The following is a 25,148-nucleotide window of genomic DNA, read 5'->3' on the forward strand; positions in this document are numbered from 1 at the left end:
ATCTGTGTGTCTCTGGGTGCACTGCTGTAGGAATAGCTAAGTTTTATTTGCAGTTCATTCCTAGCAGTGATGAAAACCCTGCAATTCTTCTAAAGCAATTTATTTTTTAATGGCTTCCAAGTGTTAAAAGGCCATATTCTCCTGAAGATAGGCATTACTAAAATTTTACCAAGGTGTAGCAAATGCAATTTAAAAAAATAGTCTCTAAAGAAAAACAACTGTCTTCAACAACCCTTTAAGCCTGACTTATAAAGCAAAAAGCTAAAATTGATTAAACTGATTTGTCTTTTATAACTAAGTATTGAAATTCTTATATTTCCATCAATGATTCTGTTTTACTACATCCTAAGATAACATTGGCTGAATATTTTTGAAGGATAGCAAAATTTTGCAAGGCCTTACATTTCCCTGAATGAAAAATATGAATTGTCAAAATATGCTTAAGATTGTTTAATGCTAATGACACTGAGCTCGAGGCACTGCCGGGGTTTCCCTCCAGTGCACGGGAGCAGTGAAGATGCTCACTCTGGAAATGTAGCTGACAAAAAAGGATTATTCATAAATCTGAAGTTAAGAAAAGGCTTTGGTAAAGAAACCACAGTACCTGGGGGACCTGAGGTTCAAAAGCCAACGAGTTAGAGCTCATCAGGAAGTTGAGACAGGTAGCAGTAAGGAGTTGTAATAGTCGTTAAGTTAGGAAACAAAATAAAGCACATACACATTAGAACAAGTTAAAAAAATCTACCTGAAGTTACAGAAAGCAGATCTAAGTACAAAGAATTCAACAGTAATGCAGTTAAGAGAAACCACACTGCAAGGACACTTCAAGTTTTTTCAAAGTCTTTTTCAAAGTGCAGCCACCACTGTATGCAGAAACAACAGTGAGATATTTTCAAATATTGATGGTACATTTTAAAAATAAAATTGTTTTTGCCTCTCTTCTTGTCTAGGATTCTCTACAAAAGTAGAGAATAAGCTTTTCTGATATGTTTTTTTACAAAACTGCCATATCTAGATACTGGCTTGGACACCTTCTGAACACCAGAGAACATCCTACCAATCAGCTTCTTGTTGGCTGGTCTCACATTCTTCAAACAGGGATTTTCAATAGATGCTGCTTCTTTATTACACAAAAAGCCTTTAAATATTTTCCCCCATTCTTTTAGTTCTATTATGCAAATGTACATTGTTACACCCACAGACAGTATATTGAATGTTACGTGCTGTGACATAATCTACTGAGATAATGACACCACCGTGCCAAAACTTCATAAGTAACTCCCAGGCAGCAGAACTTTGTAATGGTGACCCCACTCTGGGCTGCAGGAACAAGTTTAGGAGTGATGTCATCACGTGTTCTTTGCACACTGAAAAGGCAGATGGAGTTTTCTTGATGGCATAAGCTGTAGACTTGTATTTATTTAATGATAAATATGCTCCCCTTTGGCAGCAGCTTATCACTGCATTAAACTGCAGGGTCATGTGCCTGGAACTGCTTCCTCTGCAGAGAAAAAACAGTACCAGATGATGCTTAAGGGAATGCACATGCTGTGTGTTTAAGGGCTTTCTATCAGCAGGAGGAAAAAAAAAGAAAATAATGTATTACCCAATAAGAGGACAAACTCCTTATCTAGAATGATAAAGATACTTTTGCAAATAGAAATTAATTCTAATTGAATTTCTAGTTCTCAAAAATTTAGCCACATCATAATTAGAATAATACAGACAACATAGTAAATTCTAAAGTAATTTGTCACATGTTTAAAAAAAAAGAAAAAGGTTGAGCTACTGCGAACTCTTTGAATAAATGGTGGTGCAGAGAAAGGAAATTCTGAACAGGGAAATTCTTCCAGGAATTTTCCAAATTATCTGGAAAACAGAGCCTCAGAAACTTTACCCTAATGTTGCATAAAGAAACAGAATTAAAACAGCCTGGTAAAACAAGCAAGGGATGGGAGATGGGAATGTAAGACATTCTGCACAAAACAGAGACAGAGCAGTGCCAAGGGAAATAACAAGGATTTCTCAAGCATGCATTAGAGTTCAGAGCCACCATGCTGTTAGTAGCCACAATGATTAGTCAGTACAGACATGAAGAGTGAAAACAGAGGCATTCAAATCCATCAGCTCTAGTGATCATTGTGCATTTGCCAACATTGGTATTTTGCGGAATAAATCAGTGATCACATGAAATCAAATTCTGGCTAACACCAGAGGAGATGTTACAGGAAGACAAAAGAACATGCATTGGATGAAACATTTGAACTCATGCTAATACATCCCACCCCTCACCCCAAACACACGCCTGTGTTCCCTGCTGTTCCAGTTTAGCCCCAAGTGCAGCTCAGGACTGTACAGTCAGCACAGCAAGCCAGGCACAGGATCCACCCCTGGCTCAGGGAACCCCTGTGTACATTGCCCAGACCCCTTCTGTCCCTAGCTCTCAGTACTGGGCACATTACAGGCTTGCTGGTGCACTGACCACATGTTCCTTCCCCACTCAGAAACCTGTGAAAAAACAGACCTAGACATGACCCACACTTTATGCATGTGAGTAGAACTCAAGCTCCACGGGTCTACTTATTCAAGTGCTTGCCTACCTTTAACTTAAGCACTTTATGAACTGGGAGCTGAGATTCGGCAAAGATCTGAATATGATCAACTAATCCAAGACCCATGGTCTTAACAGCTGGCCATGAATTTGTCAGCATGCATTGCAAACAATGCCAAACCCAGTGCTGGCATACAAACACATTCAGAAAGTGTAGCTCACAAACATGCAATGCAAACATTCACACAGGCATGGCAAGAACCAGATGGATTTTGAAGGGTTTGTTTCAGGGCAAGGCTGCTCAAGTCCACAGAAATGTTCTCACTGTGGTGACTGCCACATATTTGCAACATCAAGGGTTGATGCACAGCAAGCCCATTCACTGAATGAAGGGGAAAGGAATTTCCCTAAACAAACTTTGTGAATAGAATGATGTGCATGCATGCACATGTACCCTTTGTGCACAGAAATGGAACAAGTTCATATCTTCATCAGTCACCAGTCATTTTGGACAAAAGATAACCAAACTCACATCAGAGACATTATTCCTAATTATCACCATTCTTGGATTCTACTTTGTCAATCTAATTTAAAGCTATCAGGACTCATAAAACTTGTTGGTTTTGCAGGGAAAAAAAAAAAGTGCATGAGGGAATCAGGAATCCCAGAACTCAGAGGTTTCTGTAAGAAAAATTCTAAAGCTCTTTTCTAGCTGGGCTTATGACAAGATAATTGTGTGTGTGACCTCTTTTATTGACAGGCTTTTGTTAAAACAGTATGATGTCACTACCTGGAGAACATTTTCTCCTCTACAAAATAATGAACCTGCTAGTTTGGAATAGTCATGATTTCTTCCTTTCCACATTAACTTGAGTTAAATTGTGCTTCAGTTTCCACTAAAGAAAAAAAGAAGAAAAAGTGCCTGGCCATGCTAGGGAGAACCTGAATTACTGACTTGATTTTGCACTCAACAAGTAAGTAGAGGGAAGACAAACAGCATCGTATAGGGAATTGAATTTGCTTTTTTTCCAAACCAGAATTAAATTTTCTAGATGAAAATGTAAAAAAATTATTAAAAAATACCTCTCACCCAGTGAATTTGGAATACAGTTTGGTAAGCTAGAAAACCATTTCAGAATTTAAGAACCATCTTGCTGTTTGAAAGCAATGTAAAAATAGCACAGTACAGGCAGCTCAAAGCAGCTTTCCTCCTCTTCTGTATCCCAAAACCTCTGCACTAACATTGTGCTCCCTTCTGTCTTGTCCTGAAGAATATGAACTCTAAGGATAAACTCCTTCACAGAGATTTTGGCACTATCTGTGCACAACACTTTCTAGAATTTCTGTTGAGACTCTGAGCTCTCTCCAAAGTGGGCTTTTACACCCTTGAGATTTATGCAAGTTGTGCAAATGGCAGGGCTGAATGTAATCCCACTCTGATTTCAGTAAACATCATGATGTACCAAGTTTTGCCAGCTTGACTAGCAAAACAGCCAAGCTAATAGACATGAAGTCTCTATCTTTTCTTGCTGCCTTGTGTAGCTGCTTGGTGCAGGCCAGAAATAACCTAAGGGTACAATTTATGCAAGTTTTACCTGGGGGGCCAACTGGACCTGGAGGTCCTGGAGATCCAGGTGGACCTTGACCACCAATGCCAGGGATGCCTGGTGGGCCTGGGAGTCCTGGTGGTCCACTTGGTCCAGGATCACCTAAAAGAACACTCTTGTTTAGTTAAATACTGAACTCAGTTCAGAGACACTCACTTTCAGAGCAGAGTGCCTGCACATTGTACTTGATGTCTCGTTCTTGCAAGCAAACAAATATTGATCCAACACAGGAAAAAACACACTTTGGAGGCTATTTCTGAAAGCCAGAGATTTGTCCTGACTCAGTGTGGAATGCTTGCAGTTTAGGTTTCTAGGCTACCCACAGACATATTGCATCATCATCCACCTCAAACTCAACAGGCGCTCTCCAGCAAACCAGGCTGGGCAGGTCAATACAGACCATGACCAAGAACAGCATTAAATGCATTGTAATGCTCTGCATGTTGAAGCACAGTGTATCTAAATGACAATTATCCTATTGATAAAGTTTTACCCCCACATAAACATGATTTGCCTTTAGAACACAGACTTTCAGGTACTGACTCACAGATTGGTATTTACTCCCTTGCTTGCCTTTTGAGAACACAATCTTCCATTTACACAGGTGTGTCTGATTTGGAAAAATGGACCCTGAAGTAATTGCTCTGAAGTCAACACTGCTTGTATTTAACTGCCATATGCCTCCCAGCACATGTAGATTTTTAAAAGTTCAATAGGGAACAGAAAGAGGAGAGTTCTCCATACCTTTGGGCCCTGGAGTTCCATCAAAACCTGCTCGTCCTGGGAGACCAGGGTTTCCTGGGAAGCCAGGATCACCTTTAGGTCCTTGAACTCCTTTTATGCCCGGGGGCCCTGGGGGTCCAGGTGGTCCTGGAACTCCGAATCCACGATCACCCTATTACAAATTAAAAAAAAAATTAAAAGGGGGTTTTCTAAGTTTATCCTCTCCTAAAAACATTCAAGTAGCAAAGGAAAAATGACCATCATCTTACAGTGCAATTTCTATTTTACTGCTCTCACTCAGACCTCAGGCAGAGAATGTGACTTCCCTTCTCATCAAAAGATGAGAACAAGAGGTGAAATCCTCCTCACCATCTTCCCACTGATCCAGAAAAACCTCTAAGATAGGGAAGTTTTATACTAAACACAAATACAGACCTTCTGTCCCGGGAAACCAGGTGGTCCAGGAGGTCCATCTAGTCCAGGGCGACCTGGAGCTCCTGGAGCTCCGGGGGGGCCTGGAGTCCCTGGAAAACCTGCACATAACATGAAGGTTAGGGCAGGAGAAAGGACACCAGAGAGCATTAAAACAACTCTTCCAGACATGCCTAAGGCCCATGAAAAGAGGTTCTGTGCTAGCTCAAGTGTCCTTGGGGGTACCTGTTTGGCTGAGGTAACTTTTGAGCATAGTCTTTGCCACAGAGGATCTCTGGGACTCTCAAAGTGGGGCACTGCCCATACTGTGTGCTTTTGCAAAAAAATTACAAACAGTTGATGTCAGAACCATTAACATCTTGAGACAGCATTTGGAGATCTTTTATTGATTCAAGCTCACTTCCCAAAGTTTTATCCATTTGCTTTTTTGTCCTTGATTTACTGAAGAATGTAAGTGATTGGGAAGGAGCAGGACAGTGAACAGTGAACACAGAAAAAAAAAGAGCTCAGCAGTTTTTTCTCCTGATATTTCTGAAACTATTATAAAGATGTATAAACATAAGACAAACATCTTTTAAAGGATTCTAGAGACAGAAAACAACTCACTAGGAAAAAGTGCAGACACAACCCCTCTATGTCCCCTCTTCCAGCAACTACAATACAGTACCATGGCAGTAAACACACCTTTTGGGCCTGGTGGTCCTGGAAGTCCAATGCCAGGAATACCTGGCTCTCCCTTTGCACCTGGGATGCCAGGTAAACCACGCTGACCTGGCTGGCCAGGATCTCCTGTGAAAAGAAGAACATCAACATAGTTATCCAGAATCAGCCAGAATAAAAAGATCTTGGAATTCCTCGGATATCTAGCTGCTGCTTTACCTGGAAGACCTGGATCACCACTTCTTCCTGGAGGACCAGGGGGGCCAGGAACTCCTGGTTCTGTAATAGTCTGTCCAGGGTCACCTTTTGGACCTAAAACAAAAAAGCAGAAATATGAGGCACTAAGTAGGAGTTTCTTTTCTGTTTTTCTTTCAGCAGAAAAAGGTGCTTACAAAGAACTCAAACACCAGCAACACTTTACCCAACAGGTTTTCCACTCCCAAGCTCCACAGAGCACCCAGAGGCTCAGAAGCCTTGTTCAATGTTAAGACAGTTTTCTTGCAATGTTATTTTTTTCTAAGCTTTGTCCTAGGTACCATCAAGTGAATAGTATTTTCCATAGCTGACACCAGCACAGCTTGATTAGGATCTGTGTGGTTGACAAGCAAGTAACAAAAGCAAACTTGTTCAAAGCAAACCCTTGTTTTCAAAAGCTGTTGTAACTGCAGGATGGTTAAGCACATGCCAGACAGTTACAATGCACTTCCACTGCAGTCAGTGGGGAAGGAGAAGCTTCTCTGGAGGTCAGAGCAGAAGGTGAGGCACAGCAGTAACATGGCACAAATGCTGCTCACTCTGTGATTCTGTGATGACCCTCAGCAAGGGAGCTCATAAATACCAGGTCTTACAATGCCTCTGGGAAAATCTTAAAAGCAGCATCGTGTTCTGAGAACTATCTGGGGCAAAAGGGCAAAGCTTGATTTTGCAGTGTTTGCTCAGTGGCACACAGAGACCCACTCACCAGGAACACCAGGAGGCCCTGGACGGCCGGATACACCTTGGATGCCCTTTTCACCAGGTGAACCTTGTGGACCAAAACCAGGAGGTCCAGGAAGCCCTTTTTCTCCAGGAAGACCTGGTATTCCTGGATCACCTGGAATACCCATTTCTCCTTTGAATGCAACACTGCCCTGAAAACAGAAAGAGTAGCATGGGAAAGATCATGTATTTACTATCAAAGGAGTAAAGTGTTCCATCACTTCTGTTTTGAAACTCTTGGGCACTTTCTACCCTTCCAGCTCTTAAGACCATGAGCTGCCTACATCTTACAAATATGGGAGAGAGCAGGCCTAAACCTGGCTCCTTAATTCTTCCCACTACATTGGTGAGATATAGACAAGGGCAGAAAGGACCATCTGACACTGCCCAAGAGAAGTCTCAGCTTATTTCTAGAGGCACTGACAGATTTAGGAGGTACCTCAGTGCATCATCAGTAGACTGGCATCTACTGAAGAGCCTTATCACACTCAGAAAAAGTGCATTGCCAGTCCTCTTCTCTGCACTATGTCAAATGCATGCAGGACTTCCCCAAATATCCATCCAATCAAAGACAGCACAAAATGGAACTCACAGGTTCCCCCTTAGGGCCAGGTAAACCCGGCAGTCCATCTCGACCAGGAGTGCCATCTATGCCAGGGAGACCTGGAGGTCCTGGGAAGCCGGGGTCACCTTTGTCACCTTTCATTCTTGGAGAAATTAGGACATCCCCTGGGTCTCCTTTAGGACCAGGTCTCCCAGGAGCACCTGGGGACCCTGGGAAGCCCTGAGGGAATTAAAAAAAAAAAAAAAAGAAAAGCAGAAAAGCCTTTTAGTTTTTCTTTCACTCTGTCTCTAAGTTTGGCACAATATAAGGATTATGCATTCAAGGTAGTTATGACAAAAAATTAGTATTAGACAAGAAATTATCTTGACTCTTTACAGATCTATGAATCATGCAAGACAAATGAGACACTATTTTCCCACCAGAACATAACACCACCACTTACTGGTGGCCCTACAAGGCCAGTTAATCCAGGAAGCCCCTTTTCACCTTTTGGTCCAGGAAAACCAGGAGAACCTGAGTAGTGCAGAAAAACATAAAACAAAAACATAAATCTGGAGAAGCTGTAAATATCAAGCATGCTGATTGCATAGATAATATGTAAGTTGTTTTAAAACCAGGCAAAGTTTACTCTGGTTTGTTGGTTTTTGTTTTTTTTTGAGAGCTCAATTTTATTTTAGCAGAACCAAATTTGCAACTCTAAGTTAAATCAGTAGTATCAAAAAATATCACGCTTTTAAAAAGCTCCAGCTCCTCTATTATTCCAGGAATAGCAAGCAGTAGAAGTTAATTTTTGTCTTTCAGTTAAATCTACAACAGAGCCTAAACCTTCAATACACAGAATTCTTGCAAGGCTGTCTTTGAGCAGAGAAATATTTTTGAAAGACTAGATTTTCAAAAAAAGAGTGATTGTTTTACACGTCTCCAGCCCATTCCTTCCCAACACTCCCCAGCTGTGCAAAATACAACATGTACCAACTGTATACTGGAGCTGGCAACTGTGCATCTGAATTTGTACACAACACACAGATGTATTGTTACCATTATACACAGAGACTCAGCTAGAAGGGTGACTTTATGGAATATATTAAGCAGACTAGTGAAGCCCAAAGCCTCACCTGGACTACCCGGAGGTCCTGGTGGTCCTCTCTCCCCAGGAGGCCCAGTTACTCCAGTTCCTATGCAGTTGAAGCACGTGTCTCCTCGATCACCTAAAAAGGTTTGCATTGAAAAATCATACTTGAGCATCACATGTTAGGAAACATTAAAAGAATTCAGCACAACAGCAATTGTCTTCTTCCTACTGTTTTAAAATTCCAGGTCCAAAATGACTATTTTAAATAATTATTGCTTAAATATTAGGTTTCCCCCATGAAAGCCAAAATGAAGCTTTTTGGTGACTAGGAGTCAGACAATCAATATCAGATATAATTAGAATTGATTTAAGATGACAGTGCAAAACAAATTAAAACAAAAAAATGCTTTCAATAATAGAAAATAAAACTATGGACTTTTTCCTCACCAAATGAGTCCTAAAGTAGGTACTTGACACTTTAAACTACAACTCTAAAACACATATATCAAAATTCCAAACTTTGATTGAACTCCAAGAGCGCAAAATAAATGCTGGGAATGTTTCACTGATTTGACAATAAACTAAAATTACTTCATTTTAAAAAAGGAGTGGTTTCAAGGACTTTAGGAATTTTCTTCACAACAGAATTTCTTAATATTTGAGCGCTTCATTTAGGTTAATGAATTATTCTCCACAATCTCCATGAGGAAAAATAGTTCTGTTTGAAAGAGGTACAAAATTAAGTGAGATGCCCAAAGTCATATAAGATGTCCATGGATGAGCTAGAAAAAGATTCTCACTTACCCATATCAGCATCCTCATTGCAAGGTTGTCTTTTTGGAAACAAGGATACATATTAAATATGACTTTCTTTTGCTTACCAAACAAAGAAACTCACTGTAGATTGACCAACTCAATTTCAATGTTGCTTTCCATAAAAAATCTCAAACTTATTAATGAAGCATAGAAGGTTTTCACACAGACTTGGCAACTGCTGTTACAGAGCACTCAGTTTCTATCTACCTGGGAGATACTCATAAACCTCAAGTTCCATTTTACTTCATTCTGAAGCACATGATCTGTGCTCAGCCCTAGCATTGGTTGTGCCCTCAGTCACTTTGGGACTCCTGTGCTTTAACATTAGATGAAGGAGTATCCTATGCCCAAAGAAACAGCTGTCTTACTCAGAAACAGAAAATATCTGCACTCAACCTACTGGGAAGAGACACTGTTAATCCTTATTTAATGCAGAGTTTACATTTTTTAACAAGCTTCAACAAAAAGAGAAAACCAAGACAGCCATGACACTGCACCTTTTTGGCCTCGCTCCCCTGTAAAGCCTTGTTGTCCTGGAATTCCTGGAGGACCTGGTGGCCCCTGCTCACATAACCCTTCACCTAAGGAGAATCAGGAGAGGTTTAATGATCAGATTGTGTTTTCTGACAGCAGCACTGAACACATGAATTCAGGACAAAAGTGTACTTCCTAATATTTGTGTGGATATTCTAATATATCCCCCTAATCACAGACCAAACATTTTGGCAATTCAGACAGAGGACTGCTGGTGACAACACACACACATAATCCAAACTCAAAAGGAAAAAGTCAGTGATATTACACAACAATCATCAGTTCTTCACAACCTCAACTATCTCCCACTGCTTCCCATTTCCATCTCTACACTACAGTCCAATATTCAGCCTCACATTTTAAAAACATGCATATGAAACATCAGAGTAAGGGGACTTACAGATGCCAATGCCATCTAGACAATAAATTCCTTCCTGAACCATGTTAGTCTCCTCTACTTGCTGTCTATGTGATCCTCACTTACCAGGAGGAACAGATGGTGCTGGTGGCCCTGGGGGACCTGGTGGTCCTGGAGGTCCTCGTGGTCCAGCAAGTCCTGGTTGCCCAGGAATAGAAACACCAGGTAAACCTGGATCTCCCTTCTGTCCTCTCTCACCAGGTAAGCCAGGTGGGCCAGGGGGTCCAACAGTAGTGATCCCTAGGACGGGAATAACTTAATTCTTTGCCAGCTCAAAGGTGTACATCACATTTTTGCAAGGATGACAATGATATATGAAGACTAACATGTTACAGAGAAGACTGTCTTTCCATGTAAGTACTCCATAATATTACACTTATGGAATCAAACTACAAGTTGATGTGCAGTGTTTGCCATATGCACATCTCACATTTTCAGAGACGTTTGTTTGAAAAATTGACCTTACATTCAACATCTGAGTTTATGAAGGAAAAAAAAAATAAAACAGGACTAACAAAAGGAAGTATTGATAGAAAAAAAAAGAACATATACAAACTGTAACACAGAATCATAATGTTCTTCTCTGTGCATGTACAAGGCACATACAGGTGTCACTGCTCACTCCCACTGCAGACTCAGTTCATCTCCCCCTTTACTACTGGCCAGCAGAGAATAGGTTTGATGGCCAGGTACCACACTTATGGTAGACAATACTTCCTCTGTGTAATGCAATGGATAATGTATGTTATGGGTAAATGATTAGAGATAAATTATCCCCAGGACTATTAAGGCAGAATCTGATTAGCATCCCCAGTTCACCACAGCAAAAGCAATGAATGTTCAGAAATCCTCACGCTATCCCCATAAGCTCGAGACTGCCCTTCAAGCTCAAAGGTAGTTCTAAATAGTTCTGCCTTAATTTGCTGCTCAGTCCTTCTGTCAAAAAGAGTGAGAAAAGACTGTGAAGCCAAATATCAATTCAGACATTTGAGCATACAACTTATTTTAAGGTTTGCACTCCTACCTGGAGATCCTGGCAAGCCAGGTGGGCCTGGCCTACCAGAGAATCCACGATCCCCTTTGGCTCCTGGAAGTCCTGGCAATCCTTTGCTACCTTTTGGTCCCACTGTTGCATCAATGCCTGGTCTTGGAATGACCTGTAAATGTTTCATGCTCGTGTGAAACAACTTGCCAAGAAAAGAGTTACTGGAATGGTAAAGAGATGTGAGGGGGGGAAAGTCCACCGTACTTTGAACCTTATACCAATGACAGGATGCTTTCCCTACTGCACTGAATTACCAGGTGAAATTCCAGTAAAGAGCACTTCCCAAGAGGAAGCTGTTTGACTGCCAAGCCAACATAGCTACAGCAGGATTCAGTGAGACTGACTCAGTTCTGCTGGGCTGAGGTTATAGTCCAGCCTGTGTTTGCAACCCAGCAAATCTGAGAGCACAGAATTCATCTTGAAAGAAGGAAACCATCGTTTCTATCACTGAATATATGAAAACTTCAGTGGTGCTGTTATTGTTGTACCCAGAGATGAGACTTTCAGTCTGACAAGAGCTACAATGAAACAACACTGCCAACCAAATGCAGAAAGAAAATAAAGCATCAGCAACTTACAATTCCAGGAGGACCAGGGGGACCCATGTCACCTTTTTCACCCTACCAATGAAATTAAGAGCATTTTTCATACTGTGCAGTAGTACATAAGCAAGTTATTGCAAATATTCCTCAACACTGCAAAGCATAGGTAATGCAATTCAGACAGAATTGAACTCAGTGATGGCAGATTTTCAATCTATTATGCAATAATGACAGAAAACCTGGCATACCTTTTCACCATCTCTTCCTGGAGCACCATTTATTCCAGGCCCACCGGGTAAACCCTTTAAGAATAGAAAGATAATCACACTCAGATCTCCATATCAGAAGAAAGCTTATAAAGAGTCTGCTTAGATCAGAAATGTATGAGTTACTCACATCCCTACCAGGCTGACCAGGCTCTCCATCTTTGCCAGGCTTTCCCTTCAAAGACATAAATATGCATTGAAATAAAATGCTTCAGTGGTGAAGAATTTTCATGGAAATTATGTTACTTATTTCCCATTTTTTCAGTAACCAAACTGCCTCTAGAATGCAGTCCTTGGGACATATATGTCAAAGACATCAACCAAGTATAATCAATGGAGTTACCTAAACTGAGGTTTGCATTTTGAAAACCAGAGCACAAAACCATGACAAGTCTCAAAAAAATGTTGGGTGAACACAGCACAAAATTATCTCCAGTTAACTATTGCTCATTCTCTGTGGTTACTACTCCCTTTACTTTAACACTACAGAAATCCTTTATTTGGAAAATAGATCCTAACTCCCTAAACACTAGAACATTATATTTAATTAGGAAATTAGTATCATGTGACCAGTGAAATTAAATACAAACATTTCTGTGTTTGAATTTTAACTCTCCTTCAAATCAAACACAATTTTCTCAATAGTATCAACAAAAATACAAACTGCAATTCTGCTCTAAGAAGTGACTTCTAAAACCCATCTATCCTTGCTGAACAGCTTTGTCATTGCTGCAATAAAAGCAGTGCAAGCTCCACTTTATTCCAGACCATTCCCTGGGCAGACAAATGTCACTCTATTGTTCGAGTTACAGAAGCTGTGTGCCTGGGGGGCACCTGCTGGAACACAACTAGAATAGGTGATTGAGCTTCACCACAGTACCAAGACCAACTCTCAGTCACTGAGAAGTTGTTAATATGACCTCACAGATATAGTGTATCAGAGTATAATGTGATTTGTGAATTCCTTATTATTAGTGATGAATTCTGACTCTCAAAAATGAGGTTTTAAGATTTCCTGTGAATTTGCAGAACTATCCCTTTGAATACACAGCCTGACATTTTTATGAATATATCTGAAATGAGCCATACAGAATCATATGGAGCCCTAAAAGGCAACTTTTAAGTAATTTAATAGCAAAACTGCACTTTAAGTATGCCCAAATTCAGAGTAATAAAACAAAATAAAAATGTTGGTAAACATGATTTTGGCAAAAGGCATCTGACACATCCCCTCAGGACTTTTATCTTTTCAGATCTTTGCAAATTCATGTGGTTTCCATTTATTTTTGTAGAGAAAAGCAACAGTTCAAAACCCACTCAAAATATAATGAGACTTTTGGCTTTTCAAAGCTGCCTCATTTGTTATGCTCCTTAAAGGAGACAAATCAAAGCCCTTCTATAAATCTCAGCAACTAAGAAGGATTTTATCTCGAATACCAAACATTTGTTTCCACTGTATTTATTTCCCATAGAAATTGGAAAACCTACTACCAACATATTTCTAAACAGTGTTTATATATTGTCCAATTAACCTGAGCAAGACTTGTGTCTTGATTTTCAAAGGGGCCCATTATGTTGATGAAACTATGTGTTCAGAAGCTGTGGAAGTGAAAATACAGAATGCTTTGAGCTGCTAACAGCTTGCCTTCTCTTTCCTGGTCCAGCCCATGTTATTTTCATCCTATTTCTTAGCACTTCTATGATCTTCCTCAGCTTTTCTGAGCTGTGATATCCATTTAAATTCCAGGATTGATTTGAATCTAGTCAGGAACAAAGTGACTCATGCTATCCCTAGATACAGCTATCCTGACTTGTCCCCTCCCCAGAGAGCACATAAATTGAGGCAATATCTTGGGAAGTGACAAACAGATTTTTTGGTCTTAAATGCAGTGTTCAGAGACTTGGTTTTGTGACTCACCTCACAAGTAAATCCACAGAGAATGAGTTTACATAGACCAGCTTATATATACATATATATATACACACACACCAATGTGATGCTGCTTGGCAACCCAGTACATAGCAAACTGAATGAAGACCCTTTGTAAAAGGGAAAAGAACTGCTGCCTCAGACAAGCAGCCCAACAACTTTAAAGAAGGTTACCTGTTAACCAGGTAACATAATTCAAATTATTTTCTCCTGCCCCCAAAACTAAGATCTACAAGGTAGATAATTCTTTCAGAAAGCACTGAGAGAGCCAGAGCTAGAAGCACTTTCATGACCCACGTGCATCATCTACAAGTTTGCCAGGTTACAAGGGGAAAAAAAGTAGTCTCTTACCCAGAGGCTGATGGCCCCACCTGAGTTCAACATTTGTTTAATTCTCAAAGATAACACTGATTGGAAAGATAAATGTTTGGTTAAACAGACTACTTACTCTTTTGCCTGGTTCTCCTTGCTCACCTTTTTCACCTTTTACGCCACCGGGAAGACCCTGGACACACAAATGTCATCTTAAACTGAGCCCACATGCCAGAGTAGAATGAAGTTACAGTTCTGATACAAATGCAACAAAAAAGAACTAAGAGAGTTCTACTCACAGGAGGGCCTTGTGGCCCAGGAAGTCCTGGTGGGCCTGGATCACCTGGAATACCCTGTCAAGCATGGGCAAAGAAAAAGCGGATTAAAGCCTCCATCACTCCCTAATAGCTCAGTTGATTTTTATTTTTTTTTAATAGAATTTTTTTTTGCTGTCACTTAGACTTCCAGGTTCTGAAGGAGCATATCTATTCTTTCTTTGTGTGGAACTTCAAGAGCATCTATAAATTTTATTAACTGCCCATCCTGTTTATTTAGGTGATTCACTCCACTAAGACACAACTGCCTCCTGTGTGCACTGTAGCAGCTGGTTTGGTGGCCTGCAGCTGCTATACAAAAATAAAAAGAAGAAAGAAAGAACAAACAAATTCCAGATCCTGCTGAAATTACAGGAGCAACAGTCATTAGATTACTGGTAATTGCTGAAGTTGAGAGGCCATCAGGATCAAAGTGTGTTTGTCAGAAAGTGTTAAAAAAATTTGGGTTTCTATTTTGTCTTGTTACACCTTTGTACCAATTATTAAATCTTTTCACCATTAACCTACAGAAAAGTTACCAGCTATTGAATCCACAAAAAGTTTCTGTGCAGTTTCTTTTATTTTCATGGAGGCCTCCCAGACTTTTACAAGCCCATCTACACACCTGATTTTAGTCAGAGATCACAGGTAGGCCCACAGCAAAACTTTGTGTGTATTTCACAAAAAGAGTAGCTGTAATGTTGACATTTTTTACTGATTGTGTATTACCAAGCATAAACTTTGTTGAAATAAAAACAAATTTGCAAACTTTGAAATCATTGTTAATGTTGGCCAAAGGCAAGGCACTCAGAATGTGTTTGTAAGTCTCAGTGCTTTAAAAGGAATGTAGGTAGAATACTTTCACTTTGTACATTTACATAACTTAATGCCAGTATAATTAGTCCTTCAGGGATCCCTGATGACAGAGGCAAATTGCTCTGACCCCAATAAAATCAGATGAATTTTTGCTTCAATGAAAGTGTAATCAAAATGTCACCTTGTCTTTCCTTAGAATTACAAAGACACACAGTCCTGCTCTTTACGTTCTGTCCTACCATCCAACAACAGAGAGACAAAACCAGAGACTGAGACCTTTCTAGGATGACTGCACATTGCAAATGTACACCAGTGCATAGTTCCAAGTAATGCCTTAGTGGTGCCTGATGTTCTTCTGAAAGGAAGGGTAACAAATGGCTTTGATCAAGATCACCTGCTCCCTGCCAAAATAAAACACTGCTGTGTATCTAAGCTTTTTTCTCTGACACGTTTCCCAAGATAAAAAATTGGAAAGGAAGAAACTGATCCAAATACAGATGGAGGAAACTAATAGTTTAAAGTTCAGTTACCACAGTGACATTTGCAAAATAATCAGAGCATAAAAACGATCACTCACTACTTCTGCCTCAAAATATCTACCTCAACTCTTGTATTACTTAGGGTGGTATTTGAGAATACCACAAAAGCTTCAAAGAAGATGTGACATCTAACCACCCATGATCTTGCTGGTTCTGCTCAGACTGCCCATGACTGGCAGTACTGCAAAATGTTCCCCAGTAAAAAAGAAAAAAGTGTAATAACTTTAAAAACAGTTACTCTCCCCATGGCTTTTTGGCATTTATGGGTGGGGAAGGATCCATGCAAATCAAACCAGCAGTTTGAGCTCACTGTCACAATACAGCTTGATAATTACTGTTGAGAGGCCAAAAACCGGGAAAGGACTTTATTCAAACCACAAGGAAGAAAAGATCTTGGGGCATCACTAATGACAAAAAAAAAAAAGAAAAAAAAAAGGGAAGGAAAAAAAAAAATCGAATTAAAAGTTTTGAAAGACTTCCTCACAATGGATGACATAGCTGGTTAATTAGTGGGAATCTGAATCCCCAGACTGCTTTGAAAATCGCAGTCTGGGTGTTCCAAGGAATGAGAATATTTTAACTGCTTTTACTGTTACTGTGAACTTCCTTTAGGAGAGTTTCTTAAGAATAGTTACTTTACTAAGGGAAGTAACTGGACTAATGTGACTGGCATGCTTGCTATTAAAGGAAAAGTACTCAGGCCTGGAACAGGCAGTACTCTGAGAAAAATAACAGAAGCTCTGCAGTAAGCAGGATGTGAACATATATGAGCCAAACCAACAGAGGCTGCAGCTTAATCACATGCTCATTGCAGATGGATGTAGTGCCCCACTCACCTGATCTCCTTTCTGAAACTCAATGTCATTTGGTCTTTTCTGTTCTCCAATTTGTCCTGGTGGCCCTGGAGGTCCCTGAAGACCTTGTTCACCCTAACGTGCAAGAACATGCAGTTTGTTACAGGCAATAGAAGCCAAAATGACAAGTGTAAGCATTTTGAAAGTAATAAGCAAAAATACCATCGTGATCCCTACTCACTTTTTCGCCTTTGGGTCCTTGGAAATTCAAACCCATATTACCCTGCAAAAAGTATAACTCATCAGCCCTTAGAAGTCACAAATAAACAGAACAAAAAAGAAAACAGTCCATCACCACCATCAACGAGGGAAAGAAAATACCTTGGGTCCTGGCAGCCCTGGTGGACCAGGAGGTCCCTATTAAAAAAGGAAACCAAAAAACAAGTCACTTCCAAGCACTTTACATGCCCTTTGTGGAAAAAAACCCCAAACCACTCCCTGTGTTGACAAGGCACCTTGCCTTCCTCTGAAAACTCTTTTTCATGCTATTCAACTTCACAAATGTGTAAGAAACCAGTTCTTCCTTCAAGCAAGAGAGTAAATGAAATTAAACAGTCAGGTATTAAACATCCTGCTCTAAATAAGCTAAATCTTGTCCCTCAGGTTTCACACAGATAAGAAGACTGCACAATGATTCAGTCCAATTTAAGCAAAAAAATGTCTGAGAACAGGCTGTTTCAAAAGTATCTTAATTAACCATGCACAGTAACAGCTCCGGGGTGGACTGAATGCATGGTTGCTGCTCTCTTCATACCGAGTCCTGACTACCATGATCTCTGCACTTCACTGACCTGCCTCTGAGAACACAAAAGAAGTAACTGTCCCGTTTAAGGTTTTATAAGTAACAGGTTAAAGAAACTTACCGTCAAACCTGGGGGCCCTGGAGGGCCAACTGGACCTGGTATTCCCATGGAGCCAGGTGGGCCCTGTTGAGAAAGTGGAGGAGGCTATGAGAGGCACCTTTTTATGAAAAAAAACACCCCAGGTAAGATCTTCAAGGTCAAAAAACCCAACAGTGGCATCTCTTACATGTCAAATCAATGTAGTTGACCACTAACCTACCAATCTGTCCTTGTGGAAAGGCCTAAAGGGGTGTACATCATGTTAGGAATGTTCTGCTCTCAACATCAATACATCTCTTTGGCTTGGATAAGGGAATGCTTTTTTGTTTGTTCTGAACTACTTTTGCACTTTCTTTCTCTTCATGCACTGAGAGAGAACAACAAAACACTTTGTATTTGTGATTCCTCCCAGCCAGGAACAGACAATAGGGAAGCACAGATCAGAGGACCAGAAATGCTAACAGGCTCAGTCTGGTCAGAATAGCCTGGGGCTTGCCTCTCTGTACCAGGAAATGGGAGTCTGGCTTCTGTCCAGTTCAGGCTGATAGACTCATTTTCGGCTCCCCTTGTTCTTCCACTAAAGCAATGAATGGCTCAGTGGGGAAGCACAGGGCCTGGAGTCACTAGCTGTTTTCACAGAAGACTGCTGGGAGAACAGAAACACTGTTCAGGAGGTGCAACATGAGGAGAACAGCTGAGAAATTACCCTCTCCTTCCCACCATCCAAAACAGCGGCTACAGCCCAGAAAGCCAGATGTTACTTACTTTAACTCAGGGTGAAGAAGGGAAGGGAACTCCAGAACTGATACAAAGAATGTCTAGGAAGGGGGAACAGGCAAGGGAAATAGAGAAGTAAGTCAGTAACTGTGAGTGCTGCTGTCTGCTGGATACCACCTTCCTGACCAGGGGACCTTTCTGGCCTCTGTGTGTCAACCTATTAAGAGCAATATGGAATCACACACTTTCCCTCAAGTCATAAATTAGAGGTACATTAAATGTGAGCCCTGAATCTCCAAATAAACATATGAATCCCCTAGCACCAAATCTTCCAGTTGTGCTGTAATGCAAACACTGTTCACACAATCTTTTTTGGCAGAACACAGCCTATTAGTACTTTATGCAACTTACAGGTATCCCTGGAAGACCTGGAAATCCTGGGTCGCCCTTCTGTCCTGGCAGCAAGGATGTAATTATTTCACCTGCTTCACCCTAGGAGAAAGAGCTGACTTTAATTAACAGCACCTTTTACAATTCTTTACTACCATTCTGACTTTAAAGCACTCAGAGCTATGTTCCACCCTAGCAGTACACTTCAATGTAAATATCAGATTCTCCAAGAATAGCTCTTTTTAGGAGAGATGAAGATTTTTTAAATGGCTAAACTAACAACTATTAAAAAGTTTCTTTTCTACAAATATATCAGCATTGATTTAAATTCCAAGAGATTAGGGTATTGAAACAAAAATGCTTCACAAAAGAAACATTCTAGCTCTCAGTAAAAGCAGTTGATAGGGCACAGCAGAAAAAAGGCTCATTCAGCTTTTTCCAGTGTCCCACCTCATGAAAGTACTGCTGAGTATGCTGTTATAAACAGTCATGTTTTGTGGTCTGTATTGAAGCACAGTTTCTTACTGATTCCAGGGAATATCTTTGTCTATATTGAAGCAGTTTCTGACTGATTCCAGGGAATATCTTTGTTTTAAAAATATGTGTTCAGATAAGTTTGCCTTTCGATATCTTGAAAATAATTGGGGCAAAAAGGAGCTGAGAAAAACAATTCAGCTTAATAGTCACAATTTCCCAGCACCAGTGTTCTGTTGTCCTCTCAGGAGTTTATTAGAACAATTCTGTGGGTCAAGTTTCCTTTCAAACAGATTTGAACCAAAACTGATGTTTTGGCCCATGCTCAAATCAGTCAAGGATACAACCAAAACAACCCTTAAAACATAAAAGGGCTTCTTAAGGTTCAACATCAGATCATGAGACTATTTACGTCATGAGAAAAAGCCATCTAGGTAATCTATACAGTTCAAAGCACGTTTTCAAAAGGAACCTAAGTTGTTGTACTATTCCCTGGATATTCTAAGTCACTACTGCTTCGTCTCCAGTGGTGTTCTTGAGTATTCACAGGTAGTCTGATGGTGTGTTTGGGTGTTTGTTTTTGCTAACTTGACGCCTCACAACACCAACACTGTCCCTCACAGTTCCAAGGAAACCACTTTCAGAAAACACTCTGCTACTTCTAGAACTACTGATCCAAACTGAGTAAGCTACTGCAGAATTTCCAGTCAGCTGCACTGGAGTGGCCTGGAAACACTAAGAACGTCACTCCAGACACCAGTGGATGCACATGGTCTTGCATGAAAGCCAGCAGGTTACTTAGATCACACTGCACACCATGCCTGGTTAGTATTTCAATGTGATACAGCACACTTACCTTCATACCTGGCAGACCAGGGGGTCCCTTTGTTTAAAAGAAACAAACAAACAAAAAAAAATAAAAGAAAGATCAATAGAAATAAATAATTGGTGTGTTATTTGCAAACCAGTAATCAGATCTACACCACAAGGCAAACATTAAAGATAGAAATTTAAGAAAAGCTATGAAACAGGAGAAAGTAAATTTTTTATGAATTTCAGAATAAAATGGAAAAATTAGAGAAGAACTTTCACAGTGAGTGTTGAGCATTAGAGAGATTGCATTTCCATTTCTTAGCAATTTGTTTCTTTATTGCCTCCTATTATCCATCCTGTCTACTACATCTCTTTCTATTTGTACTTTGGTTCTGACAATCACTTTGCTGTACATCCCTGTGTTTTATGCTGAAAACATCCAACACTCTGTCTCTTTTTGCTGCCCCATTAATCACCAGTAAGGCTCTTTGGATGTACCAGATGTCAGTATCAAGATCTTACTTTTCTGACACATAAGCATGTATCTGTGTTTTTCTGCAGGTGGTAAAGCATCTCAGCATGTGAGAATTCAAAGGGGTTTTTATGAGCTTTACCACAGCACACAGCAGAAAAGCTCACTTTTATTAGACATCTAAAGTACTCTGATTAACCATAAAAAGAAAAAAATTCTTATTTATTAAAAGAATAACTGCAAAAAGAGGCTGATATTTATCCGATTTTTCACAGATCTAAGTAGATTTTTCCCAGATCTCCTTCAGTGGATCACAGGTAGTTGATTGGGAAATCTTTTACTTACAGGAGGCCCTTGTAAACCAGGAAAACCCGGACTGCCTGGGAATCCACGCTCTCCCTTAGGGATGAAAAAAAAAAGATTAGCCAAAACTAAACCAAAACATAACAAAACCAGATAAACAAATTTTGACTGAAAGGTCTAGTTTCGTTGCTAGCTTACGACTCCAGAGTAGCAAATTCTATTGGAATAAGCTGTAGAATAAACACTTAATTAATTCATACAACTGATTGAAACACAGATTTCCACATTCAGATATTTCCACATATTTTCAGTCCAAGTACTACACTAGAGACGGAAAACACATGTAGTGCTACAGAAGAGTAACTCATAGGAAAATCTGAATGTAAAGCTAAGTAACATGTTAGGATAAAGTCACTCCTTCCAACAAGGATATTGAATCAGTATTTTCAATACAATATTATTAAAAATTAATAATTTAAAAGTCTCACTGTTAAGTAATGAGTTTTTCTTGGTAGCAAAAGTCTACTATAAAGATGAGATGTAGCATCTGATCTAATTATCAGACTCTCAGTTGTAATCTATAAAATTAAGGATTAGAACAAAGAATTTACTACACTGGCTGCAGAGTATAAATGTTGTGTCTTGGTGCTGGCAAAACTTGTGCTTTAAGTACTGGACCATGTTATTATGTTGCACATTATAAACTAAACCTATTGGCTATAGCCAGGAGAACAAGAGCTCTTTATCACATTATTGTTGCATTGTTAAGAATTTTAAAGGTATTCCACCTTTGTTCCATTGCATCCTGGGATACCCTGAGGTCCTGGTGGCCCATCTTGTCCTGGTAATCCCTTCAAAGTGGAAAAGAGGAAAGAAAAGTTAGATTGTAGGAAGATGTTCTGGGCCTGAAAGTACAAAAAAACCCCCAGATTTGCATCTATACAGACTATTCCTACTCACAGGAAGTCCTGGTGTTCCTGGAAATCCTGGAAGCCCTGGCGGTCCCTGAAGGAAATGAACCACATTTGAAAGAGTACACTAAGAATAGATGTGCAAAAGGATTCACCAAGATTTTACTCAGTGTAACTTATTTGTGCAAATGTAAGTAAACAAAACCAGAAACATCTGAATCACCTGCAAAAATAGAATGCCATGCTGACAGCCCTCAAGATTCTTACCAATCTTTCAGGGAACTATCCACAAAAACACAGAAAAGATAATGCAGAACAACTAAAGTAGAAGTTCATAGATATATACATAAAATAAATGCACACTCGTGGTTTGGGAAATGGATGTGTCCCAGTGAAATCAGAGACGTATCAATTCTTACCAGCTGAGGGGTCTGACAGAAAAAGCAAAGGCACAAAACCTAAAGGACTTCCAGACAAGTCCACCTCTCCTATATTGACCCTGGATATACCCTGTCTCTACTTCAGAATACATGGAAGCAAAGTTACTGGCACTGGTTTAGGTCCTGCATTGCAAAACAGATCAAATAAGTATTTGGGCTACTCTCCCTAATGAGTTTATGAAGTCAATACAAGCAGCATGTAAGACTATTGCTTATGAAATCTTGCATTACTTACAAAAAGTAGTACGATCTCTTCTAGCTGGTAAGTAAATTACTCTTCAGGTTTAAGTTAATTTTTTCTCCTGTAAATCACCACTTCTGTGAGGACCCACTCAATGCCTGGCAGTCTTTATCCATAATTCCAATATATCACCCTAAAACTGCACCAGTACTTACTCTGATTCCTTTGGGTCCAATAGGTCCTGGCAGACCATCATCACCCTACAAAACAAAACCAAACAAACAGAATTCCATATTCAAGTTTGCAGTCTGCCTTTCCATCAAATTAAACTGTAAGCATGATAACATTTCTTTCACATGTTTACAGTAGGAGGACTAGAAGTTATATCAGTTGTCATTTCCTGAGTAAAAGGGTTCAAAATTATTTTATTTTTGGTGTTGGACTTAGAGTGAAAAAGTATTTGTCCTAGCTGATTTACCATGACTTAGAGGAAAGGTTTTATAAAGGTCTCAGCTCTCTCAGACACTTGTCAGGTGCTCTCATTGAATATCCTGCAGCGGCCTCTTGTGGGCAGAACAAGAGAGCCAAGATTAAATGTGTCTGATACTGCACAGGCATTAATTTGTTTTATAATAATCATAGAATCATAATGCAGAACTTCATACAAAAATCTTAAGAAAAGGAATTTATGGAATAAAAGTATAACAAAAGTTTCTAGTGCAAGACTCCTGTGCTGTTTCACTCCTGTTATATTCAATTAAACTCTTCTAGTAAAGACTCTTTTTTTCTTATCATCTGCCTATTTTTTTCTTTGCTTCTTTTTGATGTGCTTCTTTTTAGGTTTATACTGTGAGCATATGCAAAAGAAACAGCAGATCCTGGATATCCTTGTGTATATTAAAGACAAATGCATTCAGAGGTATTTTACTGCTGTACTGTACAACCGAGTGTAATGATGCAATTCAGTAGTAAATAAAAAGAAACCTGATCCCTCTAGGGAAAACCAGGAACATTCCTCAGCTCTCTGCACACAGGTTCAATGAGGCCTTCATTTGCATCACTCCATCCAAACCCAGCCCAGGAATGCCACCAGGTGCAAACAACAGTTTACCTTCGTGGTGGGAACCCTCGGGGCAGCTGAGATCGAACTCAGCTCTTATCAGTGAACTAAGCTAAGGCAGGAGCACGTTAGTGCAAGGACTAACAACCCTCCATTACAGCACCTTGCTAAACCTGTCCTTCCACCTGAATCTGCAGCACCTAGGGAAGGGATACAAGTGTGCAGGTAGTGCTAGCAAGCACCTGTGTAGTGAAGAACAGGATAGGAAACCCAGAGCAATCTTTTTTCTCTGGTTGACCATTCAAACCAACCAACCAGAAACCTATGTTATATCCTAACATCCAAAGATTTCGACTATTAAACCAATGATAATCAGGAGTTCTGGAATTTAGGATCAGCACTACAAGCAAGCTAACACTACCCAGCACCTTCATGCTATTCAAGTGAATTGGGACTTACCTTCGAGCCTCTTGGACCAGGTGGTCCTTCTGGTCCTGGAAATCCAGGCAAACCTGGCTGTCCTTCCAAGCCTGGGAATCCCCTTTCACCCTACAAAAAGAATAGGTGGTAGTGGAGGTGGAATGTGGCAAAAATATAAATTATGATAGATTATGATTTACCTGCAGTTTCAGAATATGCATAACTGCAAATTCACAAAATATTTACTTTTATTTCTTCTGTAACACAGATTCACAAAAATCAGTAAATATTAAGGTTTTGACTGGTACAAAAAAGTTAGGAAATACCAGAATTAATATGCCTTTTGCATGTATCTATATAATGTTACACTTTTCAACTGTGTAAACAGGTATTTCCTACAGCTCTGTTACATCAATCAGTGTATATATAACCGTTTACAAAACAGGTAGTTGTTCAGCACTATTCTTTATTGCTCTACAGATAGGTTTGGTTTGGTTGGTATATTTGGTTCCTACCTGCAAAACCCCTCTGTTTATTTACCCCAACTGTTTTCTCACAACAACCACAGGAACTGCCAAGGAAAAGTTCCATCCAGACACTTTAATCACAAGCTTTGGACATTCTCTTTGAAACCAATTTGTCCTGAACTTTTCTTTTCTTGCACACTTCAGCAAGACACAGGAGTAGTAGCTCCCACATCTATTACCTGGCAATCTACCAGCTATGGCACTCTAGGAACCTGGGAAATCCTGCCCAGCTCTCCTCAGTCAAGTGAAACAACTGAACCAGCAATCTCACATCATCACAGCAATGAACTGAAGACTGGGCACTGCAAGCAGCCAGAAGCACACAACTGCAGCCTTGACCACAATATGCAAAAGCCAAGTTTAAGGCTTTGCTCATGTCCCATTTATTTTCCATACAGAGCTGTATGCTAAGCACAACAGCAGTGTTATGTCTTATTCTCAAATCCTAGTTTTCTCACTGTATTGCTTAGGTAGATGCTCTGTATTCTAGTGTGGGAGGCAGGAACTTGGAAGTTGCATTCAAAACACCTACAAGATGCTGAGATCTCAGAAAAATTTTCAGAGAAAGTAACAGGACTTCTCTTCCTGCCTTCTTTGCCAGTGCTTGCTCTACTACTTTCAAAG

General features: G+C 40.0%; 1 protein-coding gene across 3 annotated transcripts in view; it reads right to left on the reverse strand.

The window, feature by feature from the left end:
- COL4A5 (collagen type IV alpha 5 chain) overlaps window positions 1-25,148 on the reverse strand; it is a 79,683-nt gene that overhangs the window by 25,039 nt on the left and 29,496 nt on the right. Inside the window, exons 3-30 of one of the 3 annotated variants that reach the window (XM_064669817.1) lie at window positions 24,037-24,126; window positions 22,733-22,777; window positions 21,946-21,990; window positions 21,774-21,836; window positions 21,028-21,081; window positions 20,254-20,280; window positions 18,945-19,025; window positions 17,838-17,900; window positions 17,296-17,331; window positions 17,156-17,197; window positions 16,957-17,049; window positions 14,751-14,804; window positions 14,588-14,644; window positions 12,340-12,384; window positions 12,192-12,245; window positions 11,980-12,021; window positions 11,381-11,513; window positions 10,423-10,596; window positions 9,902-9,985; window positions 8,632-8,724; window positions 7,959-8,029; window positions 7,544-7,735; window positions 6,935-7,103; window positions 6,193-6,285; window positions 5,998-6,102; window positions 5,317-5,414; window positions 4,903-5,053; window positions 4,147-4,260 (exon numbers count right to left, since the gene is read on the reverse strand). In XM_064669817.1, coding sequence (XP_064525887.1) covers window positions 4,147-4,260; window positions 4,903-5,053; window positions 5,317-5,414; window positions 5,998-6,102; window positions 6,193-6,285; window positions 6,935-7,103; window positions 7,544-7,735; window positions 7,959-8,029; window positions 8,632-8,724; window positions 9,902-9,985; window positions 10,423-10,596; window positions 11,381-11,513; window positions 11,980-12,021; window positions 12,192-12,245; window positions 12,340-12,384; window positions 14,588-14,644; window positions 14,751-14,804; window positions 16,957-17,049; window positions 17,156-17,197; window positions 17,296-17,331; window positions 17,838-17,900; window positions 18,945-19,025; window positions 20,254-20,280; window positions 21,028-21,081; window positions 21,774-21,836; window positions 21,946-21,990; window positions 22,733-22,777; window positions 24,037-24,126 — 2,368 coding nt within the window. The other 2 variants (XM_064669818.1, XM_064669820.1) reach the window with 2 other exon arrangements.

Source organism: Pseudopipra pipra, chromosome 13 (genome assembly GCF_036250125.1).
Source record: "Pseudopipra pipra isolate bDixPip1 chromosome 13, bDixPip1.hap1, whole genome shotgun sequence".
Lineage (NCBI taxonomy): Eukaryota > Metazoa > Chordata > Aves > Passeriformes > Pipridae > Pseudopipra > Pseudopipra pipra.